This window comes from Mastomys coucha, unplaced genomic scaffold (assembly GCF_008632895.1).
Source record: "Mastomys coucha isolate ucsf_1 unplaced genomic scaffold, UCSF_Mcou_1 pScaffold22, whole genome shotgun sequence".
Classification (NCBI taxonomy): domain Eukaryota; kingdom Metazoa; phylum Chordata; class Mammalia; order Rodentia; family Muridae; genus Mastomys; species Mastomys coucha.
This window is the reverse complement of record NW_022196905.1, coordinates 128,862,257-128,884,872: the sequence shown is the minus strand read 5'-3', so window position 1 is coordinate 128,884,872 and position 22,616 is coordinate 128,862,257. Positions and strand designations below refer to the sequence as shown.

Here is a 22,616-nt window from a genome sequence, read left to right as displayed (position 1 = left end):
AAAGAGTGTGTGTGTGTGTGTGTGCGCGCGCGCGCGCGTGCGCGTGGCAGGTTAGGAGGCAGAGACACTGCACCCTGGCGGCCGCGGCCGGGAGTCGAACGGGTTAAGGTTGGAGGCAGCGAGTGTCTCCCTAACCGCACCTGGCTCAGTATCGGTCACGTGGCCAGGGTTTCACCTGCCCTACTGGGCAGGGACAATCGGGCCGCTTGTTCCCTAAGCCGGTCGCTATGGTGACAGGACTGTGCCTGGGGAGGTCACAGGGGCAAATTCCTGCCTGCTGGTCCGGGTGTGGCAGGGGCATCAACTGGATTGTAGCTTGTTTAGGAGTTCCCCGAGGGCCCCTGGAGGTTCCCGCAGGGGCTCAGCCTCCCAGGGGCCCCGTGTGACTTTCCGCCTAGCCACCTGAGGTCCTGTTTGTCCATCTGCCTGGTGTCTTCTCAGATTTTGCACCTAAATGGATTAATCTATTGATGCTTTCCATATACATTACCAGGCATGGCACCCCAGGCGTACCAACTCCAGATAGAAGACATACTAATACCCCTCAAAAGACTTGTAAAAAAAAAAAAGATGAGGAACCAAAGGAAACAACTTCAAAGGAAGGAATCAGCCATGACACGCCAGCCATTTCACGCCAGGCACAGCTCATCAGCCACACCAGGCCAGGCACAGCGTCCCAGGCACAGCTCATCAGCCACACCAGGCCAGGCACAGCATCCCAGGCACAGCTCATCAGCCACACCAGGCCAGGCACAGCATCCCAGGCACAGCTCATCAGCCACACCAGGCCAGGCACAGCGTCCCAGGCACAGCTCATCAGCCACACCAGGCCAGGCACAGCGTCCCAGGCACAGCTCTTCAGCCACACCAGGCCAGGCACAGCGTCCCAGGCACAGCTCATCAGCCAAACCAGGCCAGGCACAGCGTCCCAGGCACAGCTCATCAGCCAAACCAGGCCAGGTACAGCGTCCCAGGCACAGCTCATCAGCCACACCAGGCCAGGCACAGCACAGTAGGCACACCAAGCAAGGCAAACCATACCAGGCACAGCATGCCAGGCAAACCAAGCCAGGCACAGCACACCAGGGACACCATACCAAGCAAACCACACCGGGCACACCACGCCAGACACACCATGCTAGACACTCTATGCCAGGCACAGCACGCCAGGCACAGCACACCAGGCACAGCACCTCAGGCACAGTACAGCAGGCAAACCAAGCCAGGCACAGCAAGCCGGACACACCATACAAGCCACACCATGCCAGGCACAGCACACCAGGCATGCCACGCAAGGCACACGACACCAAACACAATTCATCAGGCACAACACACCCGCCACAGCACACCCAGCAGAACACAGCAGGCTCAATGCAGATGGCACGGCGCACCAGACTCAGCAAGTCAGGTCCACGGATAGTCTATACTTGCTTTAAGGTAGTAGCAGTCTGCTCTGCTTGGGAAAAGCCATCCTGAGGGTTATTACTCCCATCTTCCTGCCTACAAGCCTGAGTCTTTGTTAACTGAGGATCTACTGTATACAAAGGTCTGGGGTGCAAGATGGAGCCAGGTCAGCTCCAGAAGGACCAGATACTAATCTGTTTAAAAAAAAAAAAAGAAAAAAGAAAAAAGAACAAAACAAAACAACTTCAGCTGCAAAGCAAAGAAGGGGACCCAATCCTGGATCTTCTAAGATGGCATATCTGAAAGAGACGGTTGAATGAAAGACCTGGAGGCTGAGATGAGAAGGATTTGACTAGGTGAGTGGGGTTATGATGAGAGAGAATGTTCTAATCACTTCTCGGCCTTTTGGCTAAGATCAAGTGGAGAATGTTCTAGAAGCCAGAACACCATGTACAATGGTGAAGCCACCTATTTAATTTTGAGATTTCTTATGTGCCTTAGGCTGACTTAAACTCTTTGGGTTTTTTGTTTGTTTGTTTAGGTTTTGTTTGTTTGAGGCAGGGTAGTTCTCTGTGTAACCCAAGCTGTTCTAGAACTTGCTCTGTTAGACCAGAGTGGTCTCAACTCAGAGCTTCTCCTGCCTCTGCCTCTTGAATGCTGGGATTAAAGGCATAAGACACCAAGTTGGGTTGTCTCAGAAAACGAACAGACAAAAACAAACAAAATAGGCAGGAACAGTTTATTTTGACTCATGATTTAAGGGTATATGTTAGATTCCGGCGTGGGCCCCCCACTGGAGAAGAAACAGGAGGGAGATCGCTGCAAATTACATGAGGTTTTTATTGCCAGTATACTGGGGTCATCCTGCATTCAGAGCAAAGGGGACGACCAGGAACAAAAGCACGCACTTTTTATACCTTTCAGTACATAGGTTTACAGCTTGAGTTGGTTATCTCTCCTTGGTGGAGCCCAATGTCTTTTGTTCTCATTGACCTTTATGCCCCAGGTGAGGGGGAGGTACCGATTGCACATAGGAGGAGTGGGGGGAGACCCACCCTCCCAGGGACGTTTCCTGGAACCAGACATTACTCCCCACAATTAGGGCATCTCCTGGGGACTGATGTTTGCTCGGTAAACCCTTCTGAAGCTCTGTCTTTAGGCTAAATGGACATTCCTTGCTCCTTGGTATTTTTATGAGGTGTCCCTGTTTGCTCAATTCTTACATATACAATTCATATACAGGAAAGGCATGGCCACAGGAGCTGGTCCCACTGTCAGGATCCAGTCAGGAAGCAGAGAGATGGATGCTGCTGCTCAGCTCACTGTCTCCTTTGTATTCAGTTCAGGACCTCAGCCCATGGGGATGGTACCACTCACATTCAGGGTAGATATGTTCAACTGGGTTAAATCTCTGGAAACACCTTCACAGACACAGTGTGTCTCCAAGGTGATTCCAACCCACAATGCTTTGCATTCATCAGCAACATTCCTTTCCTAGGCCCTTAAAAGTTTATGCCTACCTCCATAGGTAAAACACACTTAGCTCATCTCCAACAGTCTGCTCCACCTTAGACCCTTGTTAAAGACAGGCTCTCAAACAGCCAAGGTTGACCTTGAATTTGCTATGTAGCCTAGCATGACCTTGGACTCTGGGATTACAGATATGTGGTCTGGAACTTTTTTGAGGTTATTTATTTTGTTTTGATGTGTATGAGTGTTTTGCTTACATGTGTATCATGGGTGGGCCTGGTACCCATGGACATCAGAAGGAGACATTGGAATCTCTGGAACCAATGTTATGGACGGTTGTGAGCTACCATGTGGGTGCTGGGAGTAGAACTCAGGTCTCTCTGAAAGAGAAACAGCTGCTCCTAACCACTGAACTATCCTGCTAGCCCATGCTCCTCCTGTTTTCTGAGAGTTGGGATTACTAATGTGCAGACACTGTCTGGCTTTTAAAGTCATTCTAGAGGGGCCGGGGATTAATTTACCGGGGAATGTGTTTGTGTTTGAAGTATGAAGACCTGAGTTCAAATCCCTATCACTCACATAAAAGCAGGGCACTGTGAAGCACCTTTCTAAATGTAGTCCTAGGAAGCCAGAGACAGGCAGATGCCGGGATCCAATTGGCCGGCCGGCCAGCCAGCCAGGATAACAGAATTGATGAGCTCCAGGTTCATAGAGAAATTCTGCCTCACAAAATACGGTGGCTCAGAGGTTAAGAACACTTGTTGCTTTTCTAGAAGACCTGAGTTTGTCTCTCAGCACACACACACACACACACACACACACACAGGGGGTGGAGGGTGTTGAGATTACAAACTAAAACTAAGAATTAAATGGCTAGCAATTGAAGAAGGTATCTGTTGTTGACCTCTGACCTCCATGTACAACATCCACAATCACACACTCACACAACTCACTCACACACTCTCATATACTCTCACAAACACACACACTCACACACTCTCACACACTCTCACACTCTCTCACACACTCCACACATACACTCACATACACACACTCACACACACACTCTCACACAACTCACACACTCTCTCACACAGACACTCAACACACACTCACACACATACTCACACACTCTTACACACTCACACACTCACACAACTCACTCACACACTCTCTCACAATACACTCAATACACACACACTCACACACTCTTACACACTCACACACTCTTACACACTCACACATACTTGCACACAGTCACACGCTCACACAACTCACTCACACACTCAAATACTCTCACACACTCATACACTCACACACACACTCACACACACACTCACACGCACACATTCACACACAACTCACACACTCTCACACACTCACACACACACACACACACACAGAAGCATTTAGAGCCATTTCCCGCTTCTTCATGCCTCCTTCTCCCACCCACTCCTTCTAGCTCTGTTAGTTTTTACTTACCCCCGTGGCTCTAATCATTGCCCTCTCCACTCGCCTGGAGTCGTTTCTCTGCAGTTATCAGTACCATCTGTCCCAAACTCAGAACATACTTCTCTGTTGGCCTGTTCTGTTCCGTCCCACACTTAACTGTATTTTCTGCACTCTGGGTCTGTGCTCATGGCCTCGGGGCTCGTGGGGCTGCTCTTGGAGCAGAAAATTGACTTTGTGTTTCCAAAGCTGAAGCCTTTTGGGGGAAAAACAGACAGGCAAGACTCAAGGAACCTCTGGGATTTGTTAAACTCTCCAAACCCTTAGCCATTCCCAAACTAGTCTCCTCCTTCTCCTCCTTTCTGATTTGTTCTGAAAGGTTTTGTTTGTTTGTTTGTTTGTTTTTCTCTTTTGGTTTTTCGAGACAGGGTTTCTCTTCGTAGCCCCGGCTGTCCTGGAACTCACTCTGTAGACCAGGCTGGCCTCGAACTCAGAGATCCTTCTCTCTCTGTCTCCCAAGTGCTGGAATTAAAGACACCACAGTCCAGCCGTTTATAAAATTCTTTAAAATTATTTTTATTTGTGACTCTCCCCTGCCCCAGGTGTGCGTGTGCATGTCGGGGTTGCTTAGGCTAGGGTACACATGGACGACAGAGGGATAAGTTTGTAGAGTGGATCCTCTTGCATATTTATATGGGTTCCAGGGATTAGACTCAGGCTGTTAGGCTTGTATGACAAGTGCCCTTAAGCACAGAGATGCCTACCTCACCAGCCCTCTGCTGATGGTTTTTTGAGATGGGATCTCATGTAGCCCAGGTCAGCCTCAAACTTACACTCTGCAGCCATGCATGACTTTGAACTGCTCCTCCTCTTGTTCTGCCTTCTAAATGCTGGGGTTTTGGCTTGCACCACCATGCCCAGCTGTTATTTTGTTGTTGTTGTTGTTGTTGTTCTTTTGTTTTTAGTTTTTAGAGACAGGGTCTTGCTGCATAGCCCTGGCTAGCCTGGGACTCACTATACACATACATACATACATACATACATACATACATATGTGTATGGATAGACAGATAGATAGGTAGATAGATGGTAGATAAGGCTAGCCTTATACTTTTAGGGATCCTCCTCCTCTGCCTCCTGGAGGGGAGGCATAACCCTCCATCAGGCTGCTTAGTCTCCTTGACCTCAGGCTGCTTAGTCTCCTTGACCTCGTTGGACTTGAGATCCACACTTGGGAGGACTGGAGCCCCACTCTTTGTAGCTGCCTCTGCAGAATGAAGCATCAAGGGTCACTTCATGAAGAATTACAGAAGAGGTCATCACACACCTAAGTGTGGCCTGTCATTTGTAAGTGCTGAGATGCCTTCAGCCCATATCGTTCCCTTCACTGTCTTCTAAGTCAACAAGCCACTGATCATTCATTTAACAAATATTTACAAAGTGCCTGCTAGGGACAAGGATGACCTTCATTTTATTTCATTTATTTTGTTTTGCAGGACTGGGAATTGAACCTGGGTCTCAAGACATGCCAGGCAAACACTCTAATGGCTGAGCCCTACACTGCGGAATTGGGAGCCAGCTGGCTATACTACTGAAGGCGACCTCAGGTCTTTGTTTTCAATTTTATTATTATTGTTGTTGTTTCTCTGTCCTGGAACTTAATCTGTACACCAGGCTGGCCTCAGAGGATCTCTAAGACTCAGAGAGCTTCCTGCCTCTGTCTCCTGAGTGCTGGGATTAAAGGCATTTGTCACTACCACCCAACTTCAATGTTTTACTTTGAGACAGGGTCTCACAAAGTTCTCCAGACGGGCATTGAACTCACTCCGTGTTGACCAAGTTGGCCTTGAACTGCCAATCCTCTTTCCTTAGCCTCCCACGTACCTGAGTTATATTTTTATGCCACTAGTGCTGGCCATTATTTTATTTAACTTTATTTTAAATATTATATAAACCATGTGGTTACTGGGAATTGAACTCAGGACCTCTGGAAGAGCAGTCAGTGCTTTTAACCTCTGAGCCATCTCCCCAGCCCCTAACTTTATTTTATTATTTAGTAATACTTAGAATGGCCGCAGGGGCTCTCACATGTGGCAAGGCAAGTCCTCTACCACCGAGCTGCATCTCCAGTACACAGCTATGACTTTCAGAGCGGTCTGCACCAATGATATGACCTCGTTTCTCACGGAACATAGAAATCCAAACCAGGGGTTGGGGAGATGGCTCACTGGGTAAAGTGACTGACAGCCATTGTGGAGAGCCAGCGTACTGCCATGGGAGCAGTGTGTGTAGCCAAGGCCATGAGAGCAGGAAAGCATGGAGTTCAGGTACACCCATGCAAGCAAGCGCAGTCATGTGCTTAGAAATAAAATAAAGGCCAGGGGGATGACTCAGTGGGTAAAGGTGCTGGCTGCTAAGCCTATGGACCTGAGTTCGATCCCTGGAGTGCTGTGTCATGAATATGCCCTGCAACACACACACACACACACACAATGTAAAAACTTATTTCAAATATGGGTTCTGCACTTCCTCCCCTCTTTCTTCCCTCAACCCCTCACGTCCCATCCCAAACCCTGATTCCTCCCAAATAAAATTCATGACCCCCACAGGTGTATGTGTATATGATGTATATATATGTATGTATATGTATATAATGTATATGATTTTTATGTATATAATGTATATGTATGTATATGATGTATATGTATATAATTTCTGGTGTATATGATACATATGTATATGTCTATATATGATGTATATGTACATGATGTATATGAATTTTGATATATATGTGTGTATATATGTAATAACACAGATATATAAATATATAAATACAAACGCTGAAATTTAGTGTTTGGAGTCTACCTGCTTATTGTTGCATCTGTGTTTAGGGCTGACTGCTTGGCATTGAATAAGCAGTTAGAGGGCTCAATCCTGAGGAAGACTAGAAAACTAATTCTTCCTCTCTCAGAAAGTGTTACTTGTTTGTAGCTCTTTAACTAGAAGAGGAGCCTCCTCTATGTTTTCCCTGCACTTCTTGGCATGTTGGCATATCAGTGCCAACCAGCTTTGCCACTGTTTAGGTGTGCTTCAGGGAGACGTTCTGCTGTGGTACAAGGGGCGGGATCCAGAGCTTGGTTAATGCCATCTATACAAGTACTGTGGCATCTAGCCTTGGACTCAGTTCTTCACTGGAGAATACTAGGAAAGCATTGTGTTACTGATTTATGGTCCCAGCCCCTCACTGGGGGATCCTAGGCAGATGCTCTACAAATAAGCCACACTTCCAATCACTGAGTACTGCATTTTGATTAAAGGATACAGTAGAGAGGGGATAGACTTTGACAACATGGAGAAAAAGAATTCTGTAACATGTTTTTTGTTGTTGTTTTTGTTTGTTTGTTTGTTTTTTCAAGACAGGGTTTCTCTGTGTAGCCCTGGATATCCTGGAACTCACTCTATAGACCAACCTGGCCTCAAACTCAGAAATCTGCCTGTCTCTGCCTCCCAAGTGCTTGGATCAAAGGCGTGTGCCACCACTGCCAGGCATATGTATATTTTTATCAATGCAAATATAATGCACTTTTTAAAAATCTTATTTATAAGCCGGGCGGTGGTGGTGCATGCCTTTAATCCCAGCACTTGGGAGGCAGAGGCAGGTGGATTTCTGAGTTCGAGGCCAGCCTGGTCTACAGAGTGAGTTCCAGGACAGCCAGGGCTACACAGAGAAACCCTGTTTCGAAAAAAAAAACAAAAAAACAACAAAAAAAAATCTTATTTATGAGGGCTTTTAAGATTTGGCAGCTCACAACTATCTGTATATAACTCCAGTTCAAGGGGATCTAATCCTCTCTTCTGACCCCCAATGGCACCAGGCACTCACGTAGCATAGACTTACATGTAGACAGAACCACCCATATACAGAAAAATAGATATCCAGGTGCCATCCAGATAGGTGATATATAGGTGATATCTAGATAGATAAGCAGATAGATAGATGATAGATAGATAGGCAGATAGACAGACAGACAGATAGGTAGATAGATAGATAGATAGACAGATAGATAAACAGATAGATAGATGATATTTAGATGGTACATATCTAGATGATTGGGTGATTGATGATACATGATGATAGAAGATAGATAGTAGATAGAAGATGATAGATAAATAAGATAGATAGTAGATAGATGATAGATAGATAGATAGATAGATAGATAGATGGAATCAGTGCTTGCTGCCAAGCCTGAGGACCCGAGTTTGATTCCAGGGACCCACATGGTAGAAGGAGAGAACTGTCTTGATAAATTGTCTTCTGATTGTCACACACTTGCCATGGCCCTCTCTGGGTTTCAGGAACTCACTTCTTCCTCAGTTTACCAGCATTCAGTCTAAAGACTTGGGACCACAGTTGCCATGGTGGCCATGAAGGAATCATTAAAGAAAAATGATTTTGGCTGCGGCTATAGTCCAGAAGTAGAGCTCCTGCCTAGAATTCTCAGTGAATGAATGGTCAGGGGCATGGCTCAGTGGTAGAACTTTTGCTTAGAATCTCCCAGTGAGGGGCTGTAGTTGTGGTTCAGTGCTAGAGGGGTGGCCTACCATCTCTCAGTGAAGGGTTAAGGTATGGCTCAATGGTAGAGCCCCTGCCTAGAATCCCCCAATGAGGGGCTGAGGGCGTGGCTCGGTGGTAGAGCCTCTGCCTAGAATCCTCCAGTGAGGGTCAGGGGACGTGGCTCCTGTCTAACCTCCCCCTTGCATGTGCAAGACCATATTGTGGATTCTGGCACTCTAGAACAAGAAAATAAATGGGTTTAGGGCTCATTATTGACAAAGGATGGAAGAGTTAAATTAGAAGGGTTCATCTGGTCTAACTACTTTGTTGGATTTATGGGGAAACTGAGGTCCAGAAGGAGAAAACCTTTCTTATCACTTCATGAAGTCCAATGGCCTTCTAGCATCACCTGTGCTGAGATAAAACTCCTATGTGATGCTGTGGACAGTACTCAGCAGTTCTCAGTAGCGAGGACCTGAGTTCACCACCTGTAACTTCACCCCCAAGAGATGTGGCACCCTCTTCTGGCCTCAGCTGGTGTCTGTACATACTGTAACATACCCACGACATGTATACACATAGATTTAAAATTGAAAAAAAGGGGCTGGAGAGGTGGCTCAGCAGTTAAGAGCACTGGCTGCCCTTGTAAGGGCCCAGGTCCGGTTCCCAGCACCCACATGGCAGCTCACCACCTGTAACTCCACTTCTAGGGAATCCAGGCTTTTTTCTGGACTCTGAGAGCACTAGGCATGCATGTAGTGTACATACATACATGCAGGCAAAACACTCACATAAAATCTTTTTTTTTTTTTTTGTCGTTTTTGATTTCCAAGGTAGGATTTCTCTGTGCAGCCATAGCTGTCCTAGAACTTGCTCTCTAGACAGGGCTCGCCTCAAACTCACAGAGATCCACTTGCCCTCTTCTTCCCGAATGCTGGAATTAAAGGTGTGTGCTGACTTTTTTTTTTTTTTTTTTAAGTGCAGGTGAAAAGACAAAAATCAATGAAGAAACAAAGGCAGACACACCTACAACCGGGAAAATATAACCCCTGTCTTACAGATCCAACCTACAGGCACATAGGTCCTGCAGAAGTTCCCTCAGCAGGCAGCAGGGACCCCAATCTTGGCCTGCTTCTTCAGCAGCTTGGCAAAGCCCAGCCATGTTGGCTCTGGTGACCTTTCCTGGATCGCTGGCAGAGAGAGGTCAAGCGAGGCTTCTGTGGGAGGCCTACTGAAGACCTTGAGGGAGCCACAGTAAACATTGCAACTGTGTTTGATGAAGAACTTGGCTTTGGAGCCAGCCAGCAGGAAGAGCTCAAACTGGTACTGGCGTGGCAAGAGCAGGAAGGCCCGAGGCCACAGCTTGGCTGCAGGGCCTGGTAAGGAACACTGAAACTGCGCCTGCAGAAGGAACCTGGAGATGTCTCTCCCAAAGCAGCTACCCACTTTCTTTGTATCTCTAAGCCCCTGCTTGGCTGGGGTTGCTAACATATTGATGATAAAAATGCAAGTTAATTAATCCCCTCGATGCTCAGCATGGGACCTAGTACCATGACAAACATTTTGTTGTTGTTTTTATTTATTTTATTTTTTTTAGATTTATTTATTAATTTTATGTATATGAGTACACTGTGGCTGTCTTCAGACCAGAAGGCATCGCATCCCATTACAGATGGTTGTGAGCCACCATGTGGTTGCTGGGAATTGAACTCAGGACTTCTGGAAGGGCAGTCAGTGCTCTTAACTGCTGAGCCATCTCTCCAGCCCTTGTTGTTTTTCATTTGTTTGCTTTGAGACACAGTCTCACGATGCAGCACAGGCAGGCTTTGAACTCACTAAGATTTACCAGCCTCTCTCTGTCTCTAGTGTCTTGGGGTTAATGATTCCTTCTTTTTTTCTTTCACTTTTTCTCTTCTTTTCTTTAATTTGAGACAGGCTATCCCTTTGTAGAGCAGGCTGGCCTTGAAGTTGTGAAGATCCTCTTGTGCTACCCCTGCCTCACAAGTAAGGGAATTACAGATGTGTATCAATAGGCCTCTCTCTCTCTCCCCCTCCCTCTCTCTCCCTTTCTCCTTTTCTCTCTCCCTCTCTCCCTTCCTCTCTCTCTCCCTCCCTCTCTCTCCCTTTCTTTCTCTTTCCTTCTTTCTCTCTCTCTCTCTTTCTCTCATTCATTGTCTGGTGTTAGGAACTGAACTTAAGCCCTCACTTATGCTAAGCAAGGACTCTCTCTCTCTCTCTCTCTCTCTCTCTCTCTCTCTCTCCTTGTCTGGTGTTAGGAACTGAACTTAAGGCCTCACTCATGCTAGGCAAGGACTCTCCTGCTAAGTCCCAACCCCTCTAACACTGAGCTCCACTAACTCTCTCTGTAGACCAGGCTGGCAGGCTGGCCTCAAATTCCGAGATCCACCTGCCTCTGCCTGGGCTGGGATTAAAGGCATGCACCACCACTGCCAGATTTTTCTTTTTCCTTTTTTTGCTTTTGAAGTTTAAAGAATTGTATACGTCCATCCACTTCTCTTATTAAGGATTTGTCTCACTGCTATTGGTTTTTGTTGTTGGTTTTGGTTTCTTGATACAGGGTTTCTCTGTGTAGCTTTGGCTATCCTGGAATTTACAAGACTAGGCTTGGACTGATCTGCCTGCCTCTGCTTCTGGAGTACTGGGATTAAAGGCCTGGGCCACCACCAATGAGTACTATTGTTTTGTATTATTATTATTTTGTGTTATGTGGGGTATTACATATACGTGGGGGTGTCTAAGCAGACGGGGGACAGCAGGTCCCCTGAAGCTTGAGTGATAGGTGCCTGTGAGAACTGCCTCACATGGGTGGACAGCACTGAACTCCGGTCCTCTGTGAGAGCAGTATGTGCTTCTAGCCACCAGACCCCATTTCACTTTCCTTTTTTTTCGAGACAGGTTTTCTCTGAGTAGCCCTGTCTGTCCTGGAACTCACTCTGTAGACCAGGCTGGCCTCGAACTCAGAAATCTGCCTGCCTCTGCCTCCCAAGTGCTGGGATTAAAGGTGTGCTCCACCACCGCCCGGCCCCATTTCACTTTCTATTTTAAAACCAAACTACCCTGGCTGGCCTTGAACTCACTCTGTAGCCCACATTGGGTTCAAACTCAAGATGCTCCTGCTTCAGCCTCCAGAGTAAGGGGGATTGCTGGTGTTCATTAGCACAGCTGGCTTTACCTTGCCTTCGGGAAGCTGGGTTGTCAGTGAGTAACCCTGCACCCACCTTAGGGGCTCTCTGGGACAGTGAGGCTGTGTCTTGACCCAAGCTGGTTCCCTGGGCCACAGAGACACTGCAAGCTGGCTCTCTGCCCACAGCCCCAAATTCTAGTCAGGACCAGAGACACGGTCTCCACCTTTCTTGTCCCTTCCTCCACCTAAGCCCTCTCATTATCTAAGGCCCCCTTCATGCTACATTTCATGGAGTGCCTTGGAATTTTTTGGCACTGGGTATACTGAAACCTGGCTCTAATACCAGATTCCGAGGGAAGATGAACAGCAGGCTAGCCCCGGGCTACAGACTGAGACCTTCCCATGCCAGTAAGATAGCTCAGTGGGTTCAATGCGTACCCAGTAAGCTTGAAGACCTGAATTCAATCTCGAAAGCCCCTATAAAGAAAGGACAGAACTGCCGGGCAGTGGTGGCACACGCCTTTGATCCCAGCACTGGGGAGACAGACAGGCACATCTCTGTAGACATCTACATACACAATAAAAATACATTTAAGTAATAAAAACAAAACAAAATAAAAACCAGGGCTGAAGAGATGGCTCAGTGGGTAAGAGCACTGACTGCTCTTCCAGAGGTCCTGAGTTCAATTTCCAGCAACCACATGATGTCTCACAGCCATCTGTAATGGGATCTGATGCCTTCTTCTGGTGTCTCTGAAGACAACGACAGTGTCCTCACATATATGAAATAAATAAATAAATAAACAAATCCTTTAAGAAAACCCTGCTCTTTAGAGCTCCTCCCATTCACAGAGACAACATCTGTTTATTCTTTTGAGATAGGGCTTTGTGTAGCCTACATAGGCTGTCCTCAAACACACTGTGTAGTCTAGGCTGGCTTTGAACTCACAATCCTCCTGCTTACCCTCCTATGAGCTGAGATTACAGTCATGGCACACACTTGGCCCAAAAGTCTCTCTTCTCCAAAGCTCAGCAGACACTTTCTCTTTCTGGTGTGTCTTGCCTCCTGGTTTCCTGGGGAAGCTGCTGGGATTGGATTGTCCTCTCCGCTCCTCTCCTAAGATGTCAGGTGTGAACTGGGGCACTCACTATTAATAGCAACCATTTCCTCTTCCTTAGGTCATCCTGATGACTGCACACTGGCATTCCTTAGGAAGAGGAGAAACTTGAGGCAATCTTTTGGCACAGGGCACACTGGAACCTGCCTCTAATACCAGATGTTGAGGTAAGATGAACATCAGGCTAGCCCCGGGCTACAGACTACGACCTTGTGTCAAACCAAACCCAACATCCGTTTCGTTTGATCAAATGTTTGTGTGGCCCCTCTTCCCTCCCAGTCACCCTTGCTCAGTAGCCTCCTGCTCTAGCCTCCCCAGGAGTCCTGTTTTAGGCACGACACTTACACACGTTGTCTACGTGCCCATCTTGAACAGCTTGCCACCCACACACTTTGCCCTCCCCCACCCCCAGCATTCTTCCTAAGGCCACTCATAGTCACCCTGCGTCTTCTTCCCAGGCCCCCCCACCCCACCCCGCCCGTCCCAAGCCCTTTCCATGTTCAGACACCCTTGTCCCGGGATCCCCACCGCCTTGGAACTCTTTCTTCTTTTGGTTTCTCAGCTGAGCTCATTGTTGCCCTGGCTTCGGGGGCCATCTGTATGTTAACAACTCCCGGGTTTACCAGGTCTCTTTCCTGTTTCCTGGGTCATCTTACGTGGATATGGACGCTCCTAGTCTGGCCAACTCCCACACTCAAAGTGAAACTCTCAGCCTCCCCATAATCAGTAACATAAGGCAGAAAGTTTAGGCTATTTTACTTTATCTTATGGTGTTTTTTCAAGACAGGGATTCTCTGTGGAGTCCTGGCTGTTCTGGAACTCTCTCTGTAGACCAGAGGCAGATCTGCCTGCCTCTGCTCAGCCTCTGCCCATGCGTGCAAAAGCCGCCGCCACCACCACCTGGGGAAAGTTAATGGTTTTTTTTTACTTTCTTCTCTCCTTCTCTCTCCTAAACTCTGACACCCTAATGGTTCTGGAGTGCTAAGAATCAGGCTTCCTTAACCCTGTCAGCTCTGCCTCAGAAAGTTGGGGTCCTGCTATAATCTTTAAGTGTCTTCCTCAAGTTTCTTTCACTCCCCCCTGCCTCCGTTTTTGTTTGTTTGAGACAAAAAAAAAATCTCCTTATGTAGCCTTGGCTAACCTGGAACTCACTACATAGACCAGGCTGGTCTCCAATTCACAGAGATCCTCCTGCCTCCACTGTGCTGGAATTAAAGCCATGCTCCAACATGCCCTCCCCTCCTTTTTTGATACAACTCATGCAGCCCAGGCTAGCTTTGAAATTGATATGTGAACTAGACATGGTGGGCAGTCTGGTCTACTTGAGTTCCAGGATAGCCAGGGCTATGTAGAGAGACTCTGTCTACAAACAAACAAACAAAAGCAAAAGAGAGAGAAAAAAAAGGAAAATAAAGAAACCGAAGCTGCTCAGTGGTGACACACACCCTTAATCCCAGCCCTAAGGAATCAGGCAGGCAGATCTCTGAGTTTGAGGCCAGCCTGGTCTACAGAGAGAGAGAGTTTCAGGACACCCTGTCTCAAAGAGGGGAAGTCGGGGAAGACAAGAAGCTGCTAAGTGTCAGAGAGGCCAACCTTGAACTCCTGGATTTCTGCCTACACTTTCCAGACGCTGTCATCCTTTTAACGGCTCCTAGCCGGGAACCTGCTTCCCTCCAAGAGCCCTGCCTCAGTTCCCTTTACCTTGTTCCAAGAGCAAGTGCCTCCGAGTCTCAATACTGTTTAAGGCTAGGTCCCTCTCTTGAGGGCACTGGGAAGAAGGTGGGGTGGTCTTTCCCCTCATCTGTCCACCTCCAGGTCAGAAGACTTTGTCAAATGTCCCTTTTAGGTGTCCCCCCAACTCCCAGTGCTGGGAACGGAACCGAGCCCCGTGCATGCTACACAAATGTTCTACCATTGAACCACACCCCCATCGCTTAGCCGATCTAATTTAGGTGAGGCATTTGGCCCGAACAATAGGTCTTTTTGTTCGACGTCTCCAAATATGAAATCCCGGTAGACGATGTACTCCTTTAACTGCACATCAGCCACCTCAAATGCCCAGAGCAAGGCTGGTGGATCCAAGCACAGAGCAACTAGGCCATCTCAGAGAAGAGTCCCTGGCTTCTCTCCCTTGCCCGTCTCCAGCCGTGTTCCTCGGAAGCCCTCTGGCTGGATGGCTAGATAAGCCCTCCCACGGGGTCTGTTGAGATCAGTCCTGGAATACCTCCCAAGTGTTACCCACCTAGTGAGCACCAAACTCATGTGTACCCCCCACTTTCTCCTTACTGAACCTGTGACGCTGTTTAAAGCTCGCTGCCCGAGGAGAGGGCTATTCGAGGGACACTCCCCAGCAGGTGCCCGGTAGGGGAGGTGGTGGCCTGTGCGGTGTCGTTCAGGATAAGGAAGCTCCAGCTACTGCAAAAAAACGAAAGGCTTTTATTGAAAAATAGGAAACGGCCCGTTTTATGGTTTGCCTGTCTCTGCCCACTGTGAGCCTTCCGGCTGCGGGGACCGGCAAGTAGCTGTGGTAGCCTCCGCAGCCTTGTACTTGGGGAAGGGTGAGGTTTCTTTGTCCTTTCGGCTTGGACAGTTCCTAGGCCCGCTAGTCAGGTGGCAGCCGGAGAAGGGGGGACGCCAGCCTGTCTGTCCTCTTCCAGCCTAGCAAGCAGACTGCGTGGTGGTGTCTCTCACCATCTGGAAGGTGGGGTGGTATCTGACGCGAGGCTGCACGCTGGACGGGTGGGGTTCATCGACTGCTAGTAGTAGTGACCGTGCGGTCGGCGTGCACCCGGCCCCTCAGACGTAGTCCTTGCGGTCGTAGGCGGTGCCGGTACCGGTGCCAGGGCCGGTGGATCGCGGCGCAGAATAGAGGATCTTGGTGGGTGCGTACTTCTCGCGCGGTGGGCAGGAGCAACACAGCAAGGCGCCCCCTAGCAACTGCAGCGCGGAGGCAGCCCAGCCCACGTACAACCCAGCTCCCATCTCCCGTTTCTGGGCCTCGGGGACCAGCGGGTTATAGAAATCCCTGATGATGGTGTTGGCCGACCAGGATACCGGCACTAAGGTGAGCAGAGCCGCCAACAGGAAAAGCACTCCCGCCACGATGGTGATCTTGGCCTTGGCCGTCTCGTCTTGTACGCAGTTGGTACACTGAGCGCCCACGAGCGCCACGAGGAGCCCGAAGGCGGCCAGCAGTATGGACACCACGATGAGGGCTCGGGCGGCCTGCAGGTCCTGCGGCAGAGCCAGCAGCGAGTCGTACATCTTGCACTGCATCTGGCCGGTGCTCTGCACCACGCAGTTCATCCACAGGCCCTCCCAGGTGATCTGCGCCGTGATGATGCTGCTGCCGATGAAGGCCGAAACGCGCCACATGGGAAGGGCGCAGCACACGATAGTGCACAGCCAGCCCAGCACGGCCAGCAAGGTGCCGGAGATCTCCAGGCCCATGGACATGGCTGCTGGACTTGAACCGGCTCGGCCGGGCAGCTCCGGGGACTGGGAGACCAGGGATCGCGGCCGGTGGACCTGAGAATCAACTGCGCTTCGAAAACTGACGGACGTCGGTCGCCGGGAACGACCAGTGGATGGCAAAGGACGGAGCGCGCTAACGGCTCCTCTCCTGGGGCTCGCACGGAGACTGCCCCTGCACCTGCCTGTGGCTTTGGAGACTGGCTTCTGAGACTGGGTTGGCTCTGGGATTGGGGTGGGTTGGACTTAGCTTGGTGCCCAGAGGAGGAGGGTGGAGCTCGCTCTTCTGGCCCAGGGGACAGTGACGTGTGTCCCGTCCAGTCCGGTCCGTCCTCCCCAACCCCCTTCACCATAGGAGAAAGGATTTAGCAAGAGCCTCAATGTTGAAGTGTGTGTGTGTGGGGGGGGGGTATCGAGGGAGGGCGGGTCCTCTGAGCTCCCTCCCTTCCCAACCTCCCCTAGCTCCTAAAGCATAACGATTTCTCTGGGGCTATACAGAGTGGGAGGGGCGCTTCAGGGATTTGAAGTGCAAATCACCAATTGTAAACTGCTTGACTCTCTCGTCGTCCCCCCCACCCCCCGGTCCTCCTTAGCGCGGAAGGCGTAGGATGGAGGCGCGGCCAATTCCTCTGGAAGACCCGGACTGGGAGGACCCAGGTGGGGGCGTGGCTGAGGCTTGTCGCCGTAGGTGGATGGAATTGTAGCACCTGCTCAGAGTCCTTCTGGCTTAGAGGCAAGCACGCTGGCTTTGTCCAAGTGCAGCCTGATGCAGGCTGGCGGTATTTTCTATATTCAGATATACAGAACTCTGAAGCCAGGAACGACGTCTACCTGCAGAGCCCACCCTGCATCCCAGGGTGCTGAGTTCAAATTCTTGTCCAACCTCCGCTCCTGACCTGGGCAGGCCTACATGGCTTAGCTCAATTGCTCGCCCACCTAGAAACTGCTTCTCCCCACTGCGGTTCTCTTGATGGAGTCTTGTTTTCTTTCCCTTGGGGGGGGGCGGGGCAGAGTGAGTAGTAGGGTGAGTGAAAAGCGGGAAAGAGATTTGATACAAGAAAAGAAGACGTCTAGCCAGGTGTGTTGGTTCATGCCTAAGGCTGAGGCAAGCAGACAGCTGTGAGTTCAAGGCCAGAGTAGGCTATACAGCGAACCTGTCTCTTGACCTAAAATACAACTCACGCGCAAAAGCCCTGTGCAGCGAGCGTGTCATGCCTGTAATCCCAGCTCTGGAAAAGTGGAGGGAGGCAGGAGTTCAAGACCATCTTGGCTTCACGGAACATTCAAAGCCAGATAGGCTGCATGAGACCCTGACTCAAACAAACTACAAACTAACACCAAAAAAGCCCCAAACGCCAATCTCTTTTGCCTCTGGACACTGACTCCCCTGCCTCACGCCTTGGGGTGATGCATGCTCCGACTCCTCCCTTCACCTCTTCCCCTCAACAAGGTTAGGGTAGAGCTCTTTTGGTTTAGTTTTCTATACATCCTCCATACATCCGGGTTTGGGGTCCTTTCTCCATGAGACACTCCTGCAGCTGCCCACACGGCTAACTGACCCCGCCCCCAGGGTTTTCATAGTTTCGGGGGCTGGAGATGTACCTCAGTGGGTAGAGTGCTTGGCCGGCCTGCACGAAGCACTAAGTAAACCCTGAGAGATGGCATGTCAGTAAGCACCACGTGAGATCCTCCCCAGCTGATTTGGATGGCAGCGTGGGTAACCGGTTTGGAACCCTGTACCCAAATCAGATACAAAGGAAAACAACAAAACCCGTCCTAGCTTCTTACCCACAATGCCCTGTTCTCTGTTTTGTTTTGTTTTGCTTTGCTTTGTTTCGTGTCATTCAAGACAGGGTTTCTCTGTTGTAGCCCTGGCTGTCCTGGAATTCACTCTGTAGACCAGGCTGGCCTGGAACTCACAGATCCACCTGCCTCTGCCTCCCAAGTGCTGGGAGCCCCATCCTCTTTGATACTTTTGTTTTCTTTCATATACGACATTACCTGAAGTGGCCCCTGGCTCCCCCCTCTTTTTCCCTCTCTTCTTCCTCCTTCTCTCCCTGCCTTCCTTTTTTCTCTCTCTCCCCCTCCCTCCTCCCAGTCCCCCTAAGGGTTGAACTGCAGAACACAGGGTGGCCTTTAACTCCGAATTGTTCTGCCTCCCCTGCATAAGTGGTGAGCTTCTTTGTGTGAGAGGCCACGCTTGGTTTCTCATTTATTTGTTTCTTTGTCTCTGCTCCGGTCTGTTACCACCACCGGGACATTCAGAATGTTCCAAGATGGACAAACATTTTTGCCTGTTTTATTATGTGACACTCCCGATGCCTAGAACAGGGCTGGGTGCTCAGAGAGATAATTGACTTAGCACTTTCTCTTGTTTCCGCAACCTGTCCTGCTAGGGATCTGACCAGGGATGGGGTTGTATTGTGAGGGCCCCATGGGCTTTGCAATTAGCTAGGAACCCAAGATCCATTCAGCTAGATGAAGAGCTTCCGGGAGGCAGATGGTCTAGAGGGTAAAAGCCCTTGTTATCAAGCTTGACAACCTGAGTTTGATCCCTATTACTTCAAAGATGAAAAAAGCCCATTCTCCAGGGTAGTTCTCTAACCTCCACATGCTTGCTGCAGTACGCACACACACATACATAGACACACACAGACACACACACATACATAGACACACACAGACACAGACACACACAGACAGATACACACAGACACACACATACACAGACACACACAGACACACAGACACACACAGACACACACACAGACACACACACACATACACACACAGACATACACACACACAGACACACACACATACACACACAGACACACACACACACAGACACACAGACACACACACTGACATATACTCTCACACACACATACACATTCACAAAGACATATATATACACACACATACATACACACTGACATACACTCACACACTCACACACATTCACACATACTCATACAGACACCCACATACTCACACACACTCACACGCACGTGGACACACACACTGACGTACACTCTCACACACACATACATGCACACTGACATACACTCTCACACTATATACAGACTCACACTCACACACATTCACACATACTTATACACACACATGAACCGATATACTCTCACACTTATATACACACTCACACACACTCACACATACATACACCCACACATTGATACACACTCACTCACACACATACACACACACTCAAACACACACACACACATTGAATAACTAGACAAAATAAAGGTTAGAACTTCATTGAGTTGGGCCTATGTTTCCCCCCCTTGGTACACCCCCCACTCTCAAATCACAAACACTCAGACTTCACTCTCTTCCTTCAGAGCTCAAACCCTGGGGTGACAGAAGATTCCAATAAACAGTCCACATGGCAACCAGGGCTTTGTTTCTTCTTAGTGCAAAGGTCTTGGCTGGTCCTGATGGGCAGGGCTGGGAGTGCCAGGCCACAAAGCCCAGCTGGTGCTGGGTCAGGGCTCCTCTGGAAGGAGTTTAAGCCCTGGGTGGTTAATAAACAAAATAAAGGTGCAAGTCTTCAATGGAGTGCTGGTGTGGTGCGCCTTGGAATGGGGAGTGCAGCAGGGGCTGGGAATGTGGCTCTGTCTGTAAAGGGCTTACTGTGTAAGAACAAGGACCTGGGTCCTGTCCCCTGAAGCCCACATTAAAAAACCTCAGGTGACATCAGAAGCCTTTAATCTCAGCACTTGGGAGGCAGAGCCTGAGGCCAGCCTGGTCTACAAACTGAGATCCAAGACATCCAGGGCTACACAGAGAAAACCCTGTCTCGGTAAAACAAAACAAACAAAAGAAAAAATAAAATAATAAAACTGAGTACACGGGTTCCCACTTGTAGTCCCAAGCCCCAGGAGGCAGAGACAGGAGGGTCCTTGAGGCGGGATGGTCAAAATAGGATGGTTTCAGATTTAGTGAGAGATCCAGCCTCAACAATAACATGAGGAAATGATTGAGGAAGACACCCAGGGTGTCTCTGACTTCCACATCTTTCCAAACATGTGTACACACACAGGCACTCATGCATATACTATAAACAAAAGGGGGTGGGAGAAACCTGGAGTGATGATATTCACCTTTAATCACAGTAATTGGGTTATAGAAGCAAGAGATATTTGTGAATTCATGGCCAGCCTGGTCTACATAGAAAGCTTCAGGCCACTGAGGTCTATGTAGAAAGTTCCAGGCCAGTTACATAGTGAGGCCCTTTCTTAACCAAAACAAGCCAAGCACATGCCTTTAATCCCAGCACTTGGGAGGCAGAGGCAGGTGGATCTCAAACTCTGTGAGTTTGAGGACAGCCTGGTCTACAGAGCCAGCTTCAGGATAGCCAGGGCTACACAGAGAAACCCTGTTTGACCAAAACTAAAACCAACCAACCAAACTCCCAGATGTGACCACTGTTTCCTGTTTCTGCCTCTTATTGTCACCTCTGCCTGTTGACAAGATGGACTCTTTCTTCCCCTCTGGAATTGTAAGCCAAAATAAACTCTTTCTCTCATTTAAAAAAAAAAAATAAGGAAGAAAAGGAAAAGAGGAGCTGGAGAGATGGCTCAGTGGTTAAGAGCACTGACTACTCTTCCAGAGGTCCTGAGTTCAAATCCCAGCAGCCACATGGTAGCTCACAACCATCTGTAATGAGATCCAATGCCCTCTTCTGGTGTGTCTGAAGACAGCAACAGTTTACTCATATACATGAAATAAATAAATCTTTAAAAAAAAAAAAAGAAAAGGAAAAGAATTGTTGGTGGGAACCCATCATTCAAATGCTATGCTGGAGGTAGCACAAGTTTAGAGGCAGGGGAAGCCACTCCGACTGGTTGTACTGTGGTTGGACACCATGGACTATGATTCCTGTTTGTCTCCAAGGCTGAGGAAAAAGTTCGATGACTTTTCCAACCTCAGTTTCTACCCTTGTAAAAAGGGGAAAACTATGTTCCCGTGACTCATGTCTTAATAGTGTAAAGAGACGGACAGCCACATACCTGTCTGTAAAAATAGAAACAACCAGGGCAGGGCACAAACTTGCACAGAGAGATGATGTGTACTCAGATCTGTGCTAGTCAACCCGGGAGACCTTGAGTAAGCCCCGTGTTCACTTCTCTAAGCCAGTTTCCTCATCCAGGAGAAAGAATTTGCTCTGAGACTCTGGACCAGGCCGCGGGGGATGGGCAGGAAGAGTTGGCTTGTTTTTGAGGTGGATCTGTTGGGCAGGGCTGAATAGAGGCAAGCAGGATAGTATCTGTGCCCAAGGGCCAAACTTCAGGGACTCCACAAATAAGACTTTGGCTCCTAGTGAACACCTCCAATCAGCCCTGAGCTCGTATCTGCCACAGGTCTTATAACTCAGTAATTGAAAGACAAACAGCCCAATTGAAAAATGGGCGAAGGGAAATCAAAACCACGAGCTATTGCCTCGCTGCAGATAGAATGACTGTCTCAGAAAGGCGGGGGGTAGTGGAGAAGATGGAAGCCTTGTGTCTTGTTGGTGGCGATGTGCATTATTTATTATAGCTGTTATGGAAAACAATTCAGAAGAAGAACCGGTAAGACGGTCTAGTGGTAAGATGGTCTAGTGGTAAGATGGTCTAGTGGTAAGATGGTCTAGTGGTAAGGTGGTCTAGTGGTAAGGTGGTCTAGTGGTTTACAGGTAAGATGGTCCTAGTGGTTACAGGGCTGAGTTCAGTCTCCTGGACCTACATAGAGGAAGGAGAGAAGCAACTCTCATAAAGTTGTTCTCTGACTTCCACACGCTTGCTGTGATGCACACAGACACACACACAGACACACACACACACACATACACACACACACACACACACACACAGACAGAGCCTGCCCCTACAGCGTGAATGAATAAAGGAATGTAAAGAAAAGTTTAGCCGAGCCAGTGGTGGCGCACACGTATAATCCCAGCACTTAGGAGGCCAGCCTGGTCTACAGAGGGAGTTCC

General features: G+C 48.9%; 2 protein-coding genes across 8 annotated transcripts in view; one reads left to right on the top strand and one right to left on the bottom strand.

Moving 5' to 3' along the window:
- The first annotated feature begins 256 nt into the window (after positions 1-256).
- LOC116068517 (putative protein TPRXL) overlaps positions 257-22,616 on the top strand; it is a 24,532-nt gene continuing 2,172 nt past the window's right edge. For 3 of the 7 annotated variants that reach the window (XM_031338170.1, XM_031338172.1, XM_031338171.1), the window contains exons 1-4: positions 267-1,760; positions 5,820-5,930; positions 9,863-10,257; positions 13,203-13,308. In XM_031338170.1, coding sequence (XP_031194030.1) covers positions 496-1,476 — 981 coding nt within the window. In that variant the 5' untranslated portion in view covers positions 267-495 and the 3' untranslated portion in view covers positions 1,477-1,760; positions 5,820-5,930; positions 9,863-10,257; positions 13,203-13,308. Of the gene's footprint in view, positions 1,761-5,819; positions 5,931-9,857; positions 10,258-13,202; positions 13,309-22,616 lie in introns of all 7 variants that reach the window. The other 4 variants (XM_031338175.1, XM_031338176.1, XM_031338174.1 and 1 more) reach the window with 4 other exon arrangements.
- On the bottom strand, positions 15,555-16,823 carry Cldn3 (claudin 3). The gene has a single exon (XM_031338180.1). It carries the CDS (start codon positions 16,595-16,597, stop codon positions 15,938-15,940), a length of 660 nt encoding a protein of 219 aa, XP_031194040.1. The 5' UTR covers positions 16,598-16,823; the 3' UTR covers positions 15,555-15,937.

Excerpts from the sequence above, each read along its gene's own strand:
- Cldn3 (XM_031338180.1), bottom strand. The coding sequence starts at position 16,597 with ATGTCCATGGGCCTGGAGATCTCCGGCACCTTGCTGGCCGTGCTGGGC.